Source organism: Triticum dicoccoides, chromosome 6A (genome assembly GCF_002162155.2).
Source record: "Triticum dicoccoides isolate Atlit2015 ecotype Zavitan chromosome 6A, WEW_v2.0, whole genome shotgun sequence".
In the NCBI taxonomy this organism is placed as follows: Eukaryota; Viridiplantae; Streptophyta; class Magnoliopsida; order Poales; family Poaceae; genus Triticum; species Triticum dicoccoides.
Genome location: NC_041390.1, coordinates 483,167,038 through 483,179,549, shown reverse-complemented (window position 1 = coordinate 483,179,549; position 12,512 = coordinate 483,167,038). Strand labels below are relative to the sequence as shown.

Below are 12,512 nucleotides of genomic sequence, written 5' to 3'. Positions count from 1 at the left end.
TGATACTGGTAGGTACTTCACCTTTTTGAAGAAGCTAAACTGCAAGAAACTTCAAAGTTCCGTAGGATTATCTAACGCCTAGCTACACGTAGCTAGCCCTTGCTTCACCAAGATTTGCATAAACAGTTCTTAAAAGGCTCAGAATCATACTACTAGCTGTCTGTCTGATGACAGTCTTCTTACTGAAACTTTTAAAGCATGGCTACTCCGATCCGCATGCATACACAGTAGTAATATTTAAGAAAAAGAAAGGAGACAAAATTCTCAATGATGTCTTCCCGCATGCTTTCGTCATGGCAACGTGAGCATATCCTCCTCAAAAACCTCGCCGGGAAAACTTCCAGGCGCTTGCGGCTACAAATAGGCCCCCACGGCAACTTTGGTCCACTCCACTTGGTCCACTGCGCCTTGTTCGATCCACGCATGCTATGCATCTGCACGCAGGCGAGGTGCACCTCCAGTATTTCATGCCCCGCCAGCAGCAGGACGCAACCGACCTTCCGGACCTGGCAGCCAGCACCTCCTCCGCAGCTTCGCCGGCCGCCACCATGTGGGAGTATCACCAAGCGCATGCGGCCTTGCAGCCTTCCCCCTCCTGGAGCCCCTACACCGGGCCGTCCACCGCGGCTCTCCTCGATGGCTCGACCTTCGCCGCCGACTCGGTGGCAGGCGCGGCCGACATGAGGCTGCCGGTCGGCGAGCACGTCCACGGCCAGGCCTGGAGCCACGACGAACTGTGAGTACTTAATTATATGCATGCATGCCCTAAGTCCTAGTAATAACTCCCGGTAATTCGATTGAATGCTTGATGTAGATAGTGGATCCATGTCATCGCAAGTCAAATATATTTTCTGTTTTCAGAAGCAACGACAACACCGGCTACAGGGAGAACTTCCTGGACCTGCTCGCATCGAAGAACGTGACACAGGAGATGTTCGAGGACGTCCCGGCCGGCCGTTATGCCGCCGCACCCGCCCTCGCGCCACGGTTCGAGGCAGGCTCCGACGTTTCTCCGATCAAGTACGAGGTTGTCGCCTCGCCGTTGTTCATGGGGAGCGGTTCTAATGCTGCGCTCGAGGCCCAGGGGATGAACATGATGAGCGGCATGCCATCCTACGCCGACGACCACCACCACCATCAGAGGAAGGAAGGCATCAACCACCCGCAGCAAGAACATGGGAACCCCATGGCTTCCTTTCTGCAGCACATAAGTACTCGCACTAGTGCCGCCATGCACGCTAGCCTGGATTATTCAGGCTTGGGAGCGCTTGACAAGATTTGCCAGGACGGCCGAGCAATGGAGGCGGCGAGCCCTTTTAGCTTGAGGAGTCTGCCGGATTTCGGCTCTATCGGCGGCTACAAACCAACCAAGGAATCGACGTTGGTGCCACCGTACATGAGATCCGCCGACAGGCCAGACAGAAGCAGACAAGAGCAAGAGATCCTGCCCGTAAGTATGCTTGCACATCCATAGCATTTGATACAGTGACTTGCCAATGGTACAATTAGCTAGTACACTAATCAGTGACAGCTGTTCATGAACCATACGTAATTTGGTACTTGGATGGATGTGTACTGTGGGTTCAGGCTAGGAGTAGTAGCAGCGGCAGTGGACCGCCGGCGGCGACTGATCGTAAGAAGCGAACATCTGAGGAAAGGCGAGAAATCACTGTCAAGAAGTCCAAGCAGGAGGCATCCACAGCATCACCTCCTAAGGTAACAGCGAAAACAAGTTAAATGTTTGATAGCAGACTATTCAGTTAGCATCTGTGAGGTGCTCATTGGGCTACCGAATGCAGCAACCAGTTCCTAAAGTGAAGCTGGGGGAGAAGATCACAGCACTGCAGCAAATCGTTTCGCCGTTTGGGAAGGTAGGTACACACATAAACAAAGTATTTTATTTCAGATGTCACCAATTCTGAAACTGCTATTCCCTTCGATCCATATCAGTTGTCGCTAATGGATGTATGTAGCGCTGGAATAGGTCTAGATACACCCATTTCAGTGACAATTATTATGGATAGGAGGGAGGGTAACATTCTAGTCTAACTCTTCCTTTCCAACTTCACATATGAGCAGACAGACACAGCATCGGTGCTGTTTGAAACGATCAAGTATATCAAGTTTCTGCACGAGCAAGTACAGGTATAAATACTAAAACCATATTGCAGATCGAATTAATTCTCTACATGCCATTCTTTCAAAAATCCCTCAATTCATGCATGCATATGCTCTCCGTGTATAATTTGACCTAGCTAGAGCCACAAAAGCTTCCGGGAAAGCATAAGATTCCTGCACCCCCACCCCGACATTCCTAGTAAAAAGAAAGTGTAGTCCAGACGAGAAACGTATACGCACACCACACACGAAACACGATCCGTGGTATCTTCCGAGATGCAATGAATCGTTGCAATGACTGTTTAGCTGGTTCCACTTCACATATGATATTGACTTGTTGCGCGTCCCTTTATCAGTGCACTTCCTAGTCATGCATAAATATACCCGAGAGACCACATAAAGAATGTCCCAACTTGTCCTGCCTCACACTCCACCAGAAACATGAGATAAGGACAGTGCACGCACACACACATGTCGCCATCCCATCACAGAGAGAGTAGTGGAGCTTTCCGAGTCCCAGCTATGCTGATTAGCCCGCCTCTCCTGCTTTGTTTGCGCAGCTGCTGAGCGAGCCGTACACGAACGCGAGCAGGAACAAGGTACAGACAAACTGATGCTGCAAAATCCATTCTTTTTGCAAAATAAGATCCGGGCTACGAGCACGTAATTAATCGTCGTCGTCGGTGGGTTTCAGGGTAACTGCAGCAACCTTCTTCCATGGGGAGAGCGCGCGGAGGCGAGCAAGGGGGAGGGGGAGCATGACCTGAGGGAGAGAGGGCTTTGCTTGGTCCCTGTCTCGTGGACCCCTGAGGTGTACCGGGACGGCAACGCCATGGACTACTGGACGCCGGCGTACAGGGGCTGCCTCTACCGGTGATGGAGCCTGCCTCACTGACTGCGCTGCAAAACTCCTTTGTCTCAGTAGCTCTGCGCCGCGCCTGCCCGATCGACGCAGATTGATCGTTCCAAGTTATGTAGGCAGCTGATGACCGGCCTGCTTGTGGTGCCTGTATTGCCTAGGTTATAATTCGTTCCTCTCTTTGCGTTTCTAATTAAGTTTGTTGATCTGTAACGAGTAACCACTGCTCTCTTACAGACATGGTATGAGTACGTTGCTGACATTTGTAGCTACTAATACAGTAATATTGCGCATGATATAAAATCATCAGTAGATATGTCTCAAGATCTGTTAAGTAATGTACTACATCCGAGCCTCTTTGATGATCCGCAAGTCAGATGATGTCTCGCCGCAGGAGGCCGGCGTCTCGGCGGGGAAGACGAGATAGGTTGTGCACAGGAGAGCAGTGTACTCCATTTACAGAGACTGTTTTTTCTTTGGAAGCAACCATATATTCATTAGGCAATGAGATTACACATATGGTCACCATACGAGACACAAATGCTTGTCAAGGAACTTTGCATAAAGAATTTCACAAGAAGTAAAACTACTATTCTACCCTTGCAGAAACCCGTACCTCACCGTAACGTTGTAGTCCACAAACCTCCGCCGTCACCATGGCAACGCCGGAAAAAGATGAAAACAGTTGCCATATCAAGATCTAAGAGAGCACCACCGCATACAAAGGTGCTTTTGATCTGATGAAGTGGGTCGCCGCAAGCGATGAGATCGAGTCTTTGTGGCACATATCTTCCCCGTTGTCAACAGATCTCGACACCATCAACTTCATCCGATGTAGTCGAAGAAGAGGAACGTCGCCGCCTGCCGTCATCCACGCACCCAATTATAAGACAATAAACATGACTACAACAGCCGGCACGACCGCCACCCGCGAGAGCGCCGTCAACCGACCACCAGACACGAACTTCACCAGATCCAAAGATCGGCGAGACGACGAGGCCACCTGCCCCCCGACCCCACCGGTTGCAGCAACGCCAAGATGAAGGAAGAGTAGAGACAACTTATTCCGACGCGGCGTCACCTCCCCCACGAAAACAGCGCCCCGAGGAAGCACTAGGCCAACCCTAAGTACAGAGACGGTTAGTTACTCTTGCCGCGGTCGGCGTGGGTGTCCGCGACGCGTCCTACGTTTGAGGCGTGGGCAGGTGGGCGGCGGAACGGAGGAGAACCAGCCGTCGGAATTAATGGGTTCGACCGAAGTGCGTGGGGCAGTCCCACCCGACTGAAAGCGAGGACACGGCGCATCACGCGGGGGCCGGCGCACGAGCCATAGGGTGGATTAGGACCCGCAACGCGTCGCGGCAGCCGTGGAATTCCTCTCGCCATCAGCCGTCCGTCCACATCGCGCGGTCCTCCGCTGCCGCGCAGGCGTCCAGCGACAAGCGTATCGGACCGGTGCGCGTCAAACCGCTCGTGCGTCAGCTGTCTATTCCTCTCTTTCCGATCGATGGGAGGGAGACGAGGCTGCCAAAGCTTTGCTAGGGGCCACGTCCAACGACACGAGACAGGGAGATGGGTATAATTTCTCCTAATTAGGCTTTACTAGCGTTGTCTTTCCAAAAAGATGAAATAATTCAGTCTCCCTCAAAACACATTTCATCTTCGGACCACGTGGTTGTGTCTCTCAACACGGCATTCCTCATTTCATCTTCGAACCACATGGTTGTGTCTCTTAACACGGCATTCCTTTACAGTTGGCATGAGATGACATGGCCTCCTTTGGTTCATAGGATTGGAAAATTATAGAAACAGAAAAGTTATAGAAAATGAGATGACATGTATCTTAAATCCTATGCATACGAATAGAAAAGGAGATGTTCTTTGATTTATACCATAGGATTTTTTTCGTTGAGTCTAGGCTAATATTTATTTTCCTATGAATTATGGAGGATAGAAAGAATTCCTCAATAGAAATATAATTTCATTCCTACAAACCAAATAACTTTAAAGGAATTTTTCCTATAAAAATCCTATCCCTAGGAAATCCTACAAAATTGCTCCAAACCAAAGGAGGCCTGAACAGCGTGTGTGCGGCTAGGGTAGCACCGTGCACCTCTCATTATGTGTAGAGCAACTCTTGCGGAGTATCATTATGGGTCCGATCGTCGTAATAACCGTTCGTATATGTTGATTTTGGCCCCAAAAAAAGTTTGTCTAGCAGAATTTCCATCCCCCACTCAGTCGCTATGTTTTTTTAGGGTGCACTAAATCAAGCCCGCAAGCATTCATATTTGGGGCTGGGTGAGACGATATAGCACTCCCTTCATCAATCAACCCAATCTTGATGCCACGGACATTTCAGCATGTTCCCCCTTTGTTGTAGGGTGGAACCCTAAGTGGAGATCTTTCACGAATTGGAGGGAAAATCTCCAAGAACAAGAAGAACACCAAGGGAAAACACAAGAGGAACACTCAAGAACAAGCTCAAATCACACGCCCACTAAACTCAAATCCACACAAGATCCACAAAGGTACATAAAAAACAAGAGGAACATGGGTACATGGTAAAGTTCATCTCAAATCCAAAGGAGATGAGGTCTTGGTGATCTGATCCTTCCCTCAAGGGGGCCTTGAATCCCTAGGGATCTTCTCCAATAGAGGCCTTGAACTCCAATCGAGTGTGTCTCTCTCAAGAGGAATCCCACAAGGGGAGATACATGAGCTAAGCTCTAATGTCTAGATCTATTCTTAGCTAAGTCTAAATAAAGGAGATGGCAGGGACGGAGCCAGGAATTTTGTATGGGGTGGGGGGGGGGCGAGTTCCACACTCACGCTCTCTTACGGACTAATGAGCACTGGTCGAGTGGAAAAACGGTTTAAAGTATGCAAAAAAGCATAGGCCTGAAATCAGGCTTTCACTGATGTAAACACTAAAAAATACTACCAAATTATTGACTTTTTACAAAAAAAAATAGTTTTTGAATTTGCTATATAGAAAATTTTAGTGCATGGTACTAGAACAAGTTGATTCTGAATCTAGTTTTCGAGTCAATCAATCATTCATATAGACAACAAAAAACTGAGATTTGAAACCGAGGCTAATTGTCAGAGTGGATTTGCCATATAGGCATATTATTGGATGTGGTATGCTGTCAGATCTGTGGTTTCTATTGGTGGATGGTGCTTACCACGATCCTCTTTATGCTGGTTGACGATGATATGATCGATTGGGGATTGAAGCTTTAATGGTTGGACGCACTGTTCAAGATATCTTTCGATATTCCTATAAATCGGCCGATTTATCGCGTACCGTTGTCTAACCGATAAGATAAATCGGCCGATAATTCAGCCGATATGGCGATAAATCAGCCGATATGCCGATAAATTGGCCGATTTACCACTTATCATGGGTCGACCGATAAGTTTCCGATAAGCGATATCCCCAACATTGGTTGGACGTAAATGCCCATAGAAAACTTTTTCTCATTGTTCTCTTCCTCTTCTTATCTATAGAAATAGAATTAGACAATCAAGCATTTCCTAATTAACTTCTAATGTTCATAGATTTTTTAATGGCACAACAGCGCAGGTTTTAACAAAATAAAAATCAAGAGACAAGCAAGGAGTTATGGTTAACCTGCACCTATGCAGCCGTGCTAGACCTTGATCGGTCCCCTTCTGGTGGTCTTTTGCGTGAAGGCTGGAGAAAATTCATCCTGGCGGCGGTAGGCGGAGACTCTAGCGGACGATGGGTAGGAAGGTCACACGAAGCCACGATCTGCGGTCAAATATGTCGATCGAACTGCCAGGAAACAAAGGGCCTGCATGCGCTTCTGCTGCCTGCTGGGCTTCGCGTTTGATGTTGGGCTTTTTTCCTACGCTAGGTTTTAGTCTGTAACTATTGTACATGGGCTGGGGCATGGGGAGGAGTCCTGAGGAGCTTGACGATGCGTCACAGGGGGGGGGCGAATTGAGTCAAAATGGGTGCATAATTAGGATCTGCCTAATCGCTATCAAGGGAAAACGTGATCGTTAGGAGGGGCCTCGACCCCCCTTGGATTCGTCCCTAGGAGATGGAGGAGTATCTATAGCCCTAGGGGGGTGAAGGGGTAAGCAAGGGCATCATGGGAATTACATGGGAAAAGCCCGCAGCTTCACACAGGGGGGCCCGTGTGCATGGGGTAAGTGGAGCTCGTGCGCACGGTCTCTGTGAGGCCCGTGGACACAGGGGTCCCATGGGCACGATACACACCCGTGCGCATGGGGTCTTTAGGACCGTCCAACTTGGGATGCCTGTGGGCATGGGGTTGAGGAGGCCCGTGCGCACGGGGTGGCCTGGGAGCTTTTGCCTTCTTCTTAACCGGTTCCTTCTCTGCTTTCATGCTGTCGTCTTGGATGGTGTAGTAGTTCTCTTGCGCTTGGACTCCTCCTCGATAAATGTGTGGCTCCACTCACACCTATATATGCATACGAGAGAGGGGTCAAGTAGTATACCATCCTCGAAGGGCACAAGCGAACATGTGTAAAGGAGATGATTCACCTTTATGTATGTGAAGTAGATGTGGCACGTGTCACTTGCCAAATGGACTCTTTACATGGTGATGCCCGTAGGATGCTCCGCATCATCCCCTCCCCCTTAGGAAAGATCCATCCTCGGATCAAGAACCAAATCACTATGGGAAAGAGATGGCGCCCCGTGTTGAAGTGGACGATCACCAAGCGTTCTTCATCTTGAAGCTCGAAATGGGCACTCTCCATTGTCGCACCATCTCGTAATTTCTTCAAAAGAAGCAAAGACAACAGACGCTTGGAAAAACAAATGTGGTTAGCGTTAGTGCAAAATCAAGCATTCAAGAGGTGATTCACCCAACAAGTGTCATCGTCAAGCATAGCATGTGGTTTGACAAAGAAGTGTGGCATGGCATTTAAGCATATAAATTGAGAACAATCAAGGACATCATGGAAACAAGCATGTAAATGTGAGGTTGCGATGCAAATATGTGTGGCAAGAGAATAAGAATCAACCTCTAGTTCATAGCAAGCATACATAAAGTGCTCAACAAATGGTCTATGGTATGCATAGGAATCATTCACAACACCAAATATAATGAGATGTCTAAACGCATGGGGCAAGTGCAAGACAATCCAAGCATAATGTGCATATGGTGTAGTGAAAATCGAGTGGCACTCAACACAATAGAAAGAACAATTGTTCATCATGTGTGAGGCAATCAAGTCAATAATGTGACAATCACACACAACAAAACAAAGAACGTATGTGCATGGTAGATAAACACATCTTTGTCATGATGGTTCTCGTCTCTTGCACATAACCATTAGAAGCAAAAGTGCATGAGTAATATGATGCAATGGATATACTCATGGTACTAGGCATAAGGTGCAAAGAAGGAAGATAAGCATGCTTCACAAGAAATATGTCAACATCTCCAAATATATGTGAGAATGCTATGGGGGAAATCTCATTAGCAAGACTAAAAGCATTGTTGCACTCAATACAATTAGAGTCATATAGCATGAGAGAGGCAACATATAGAGATGTATGACAAGAAGCAATAGCAAGCATGTGCAAAGCATGGCAATAGGGGCTATCAACCGCATGAAATGGGAAAGTATGAATCATGGGTGATGCACTACGCGAAGCAAGCATATCAATCATGTCGTGCAAACTAGTGGAGCGAAGATGCAACACACTAGAGGATATCATGGTAACCATGTCATGTGAGAAAATAATAGGCATAGGCAAGCACAGACATAAAGCGAGATCAAAGCATCATCATAGGCATGGGGCACAAATGGAACATGGCAATTGCAAGAGATATCTCCACCAAACTTGCAAATAAACATACAAGTATGAGAATCAAGGAACATGTGTGATGCAAAGCATGGGTCACAAATGTATTGCAAAGGCATAGGAATGGGCATATCATGCAAAGTGAACATGGCAATATGGGCATAAAGTGGGCAGTGGTATATAACCCATAACCATGTGAGGGCCATGTAGAAGAAATGCGTGAAGTATTTGCGTGAAAGGAGTGGTGGGAATGAAAATCCATGGAATCCCAAGTCATCATTGCTCTCTAGAGCTCGTTTCATCAACTCGTGGGATTGTGAGGTTGATGAGGAAGCATGTGTACCTACACAAAAGAGACACAAACCAAAGAAAGGGTGTGCATGGTAATGTACACATCATCCATCATGTTGTGTATGTGCATGTGAGAATTAGCACAAGATAAACAATGCTCAAAGAAATTTGAGGCACGGTAGAGAAACATCATCCATCATGAAAGAATGGTTGTTATGTATAACATGATGGGGACACAAATTATAGCAATTGTATGGCACATCAATAGCATGTTTATTCATGGGATGCATATGGTGCAAACAATCATGGGGATCATGTAATTCATAAGATGTAGCAAAATCTCCTAATGGGTATGAGGAAACTATGGGGGTCTCCTCATGAGCAATACGGAAGCATAAGATGGAGAAAATTTACAACATGACAATCAATGCATGTCCTAAGCTAGGTGGTCATGGCATGTCATATGAGATAAATGATGCAAAGGGGCATTCAATATCATCAAAAGAAAAACAAATGCCAATAATGATGGGCTTGTCATCTATGCCATATGTGCAAATTGGGTTTATTTAATGGCATATGCATAATTACTATGAAGATATTGCAAATATGACATATGGTTAATCTTATGCATAGCATATGACAAGTCAAGTAGAGTATCAAACATGATGTGACCGAGAGAATTATCCCAAGAAATGCTATGTAACATGTCATCACAACTAATAGACTCCACATGACAATCATCAAACTCATCATAAATGGGTAAATCGTCGCATGGGGAAATCATACTAGCATGAAGCATGGTAATAGGTGGATCAACATCATGCAAGCAATCAGTGTTAAGAATTTACACTAGTGGGACAAGAGCATCACCTTTACCTATGTTACCTTTCAAATTCCACTCATGTGGTGTAGGTGAGGTGGCAAGAACCAACTCGTGGTCATTGTCATCCTGATGGAACCATGTGGGGGTGCATCCTAGTCCACAATGGCCATCGTCTTGTGAAGGAAATATGCCCTAGAGGCAATAATGAAGTTGTTATTTATATTTCCTTATATCATGATAAATGTTTATTATACATGCTAGAATTGTATTAACCGAAAACTTAGTACATGTGTGAATACATAGACAAACAAAGTGTCCCTAGTATGCCTCTACTTGACTAGCTATTTAATCAAATATGGTTATGTTTCCTAACCATAGACATGTGTTGTCATTGGATGAATGCGATCACATCATTAGAGAATGATGTGATGGACAAGACCCATCTGTTAGCTTAGCATTATGATCGTTGAGTTTTATTGCTATTGCTTTCTTCATGACTTATACATGTTCCTCTAACTATGAGATTATGCAACTCCCGAATACCGGAGGAACACCTTGTGTGCTATCAAACATCACAACGTAACTGTGTTATTATAAAGATGCTCTACAGGTGTCTCCGATGGTGTTTGTTGAGTTGGCATAGATCAAATTAGGATTTGTCACTCCGATTGTCGGAGAGGTATCTCTGGGCCCTCTTAGTAATGCACATCACTATAAGCCTTGCAAGCAATGTGACTAATGAGTTAGTTACGGGATGATGCATCACGAAACGAGTAAAGAGACTTGTCGGTAACGAAATTGAACTAGGTATGATGATACCGATGATTGAATCTCGGGCAAGTAACATACCGATGACAAAGGGAACAACATATGTTGTTGTGCGGTTTGACCAATAAAGATCTTCGTAGAATATGTAGGAACCAATATGAGCATCCAGGTTCCGCTATTGGTTATTGACCGGAGCTATGTCTCGGTCATGTCTACATAGTTCTCGAACCCGTAGGGTCCGCGCGCTTAACGTTCGATGACGATATGTATTATGAGTTATGTGATTTGATGTACCGAAGGTTGTTCGGAGTCCTGGATGTGATCACGGACATGACGAGGAGTCTCGAAATGGTCGAGACATAAAGATTGATATATTGGACCATGTTGTTCGGACACCAGAAGTGTTCCGGAGAGTTTCGAATGAAATCGGAGTGCTAGAGGGTTACCGGAACCCCCCCGGAAGTTAATGGGCCACCGTGGGCCTTAGAGGAGAGACGACCGTCCAGGAGGTGGCGTGCGCCCCCCTAGTCCGAATTGGACAAGGGGTGGGGGCGGTGCCCCCCTCCTTCCTTCTCTCCCCTTCCTCCTTCCTTCCCCTCCTAGTTGGACTAGGAAAGGGGGGGACCTACTCCTAGTAGGAGTAGGATTCTCCCCTTAGGGCGCGCCCCATGAGGCCGGCCAGCCCCCTCCTCCCCTCCTTTATATACGGGGGAGGGGAGCACCCCATAGACACACAAGTTGATCTTTTAGCCGTGTGTGGTGCCCCCTCCATAGTTTTCCACCTCGGTCATATTGTTGTAGTGCTTAGGCGAAGCCCTGCGTCAGTAACTTCATCATCACCGTCACCACACCGTCGTGCTGATGAAACTCTCCCTTGGCCTCAGCTGGATCTAGAGTTTGAGGGACATCACCGAGCTGAACGTGTGCAGATCGCGAAGGTGCCGTGCGTTCGGTACTTGATCGGTTGGATCGCGAAGACGTTCGACTACATCAACCGCGTTACTAAACACTTCCGCTTTTGGACTACGAGGGTACGTAGAAACACTCTCCCCTCTCATTGCTATGCATCTCCTAGATAGATTTGGCGTGATCATAGGTAAAAAAAATTGAAATATTGCGTTCCCCAACAGTGGCATCCGATCCAGGTCTATGCGTAGATGTTATATGCATGAGTAGAACACAAAGAGTTGTGGGCGATAATAGTCATACTACTTACCAGCATGTCATACTTTGATTCAGCGGTATTGTTGGATGAAGCGGCCCAGACTGACATTACATGACCATGGTCATGAGACTGGTTCTATCGACATGCTTCGCACACAGGTGGCTAGTGTGTGTCTGTTTCTCCATCTTTAGTTGAATCGAGTTTGACTACGCCCGGTCCTTGTTGAAGATTAAAACAACACACTTGACGAAAAATTGTTGTGCTAAGAATGGTTCTTGCTAGAAGCCCGTAGCAGCCACGTAAAACTTGCAACAACAAAGTAGAGGACGTCAAACTTATTTTTGTAGGGCATGTTGTGATGTGATATGGTCAAGACATGATGAGATATAAGTTGTTGTATGAGATGATCATGTTTTGTTAAAGTTATCGGCAACTGGCAGGATCCTTATGGTTGCCTCTTTATTGTATAAGATGCAAGCGCCATATAATTGCTTTACTTTATCGCTATGCGATAACAATAGTTGAAAAAGCAATAGTTGGCAAGAAGACAATGTGACGACACGTTGATAGAGATCAAGATGATCGAGATCATGGTGTCATGCCGGTGACGATGGAGATCATGATGGTACTTTGGAAATGGAGATCAAAGGAACAAGATAATGATGGCCATATCATG

General features: G+C 46.5%; 1 protein-coding gene across 1 annotated transcript; it reads left to right on the top strand.

Annotated features, from left to right (window-relative positions):
- Positions 1–383: 383 nt before the first annotated feature.
- LOC119317401 lies at positions 384–3,301 on the top strand. Its single transcript, XM_037591844.1, has 7 exons — positions 384–736; positions 862–1,450; positions 1,588–1,716; positions 1,800–1,871; positions 2,080–2,145; positions 2,679–2,717; positions 2,813–3,301. The coding sequence occupies exons 1-7, from the start codon at positions 429–431 to the stop codon at positions 2,993–2,995; spliced, it is 1,386 nt and encodes a 461-aa protein (XP_037447741.1). The 5' UTR covers positions 384–428; the 3' UTR covers positions 2,996–3,301.
- Positions 3,302–12,512: the final 9,211 nt, after the last annotated feature.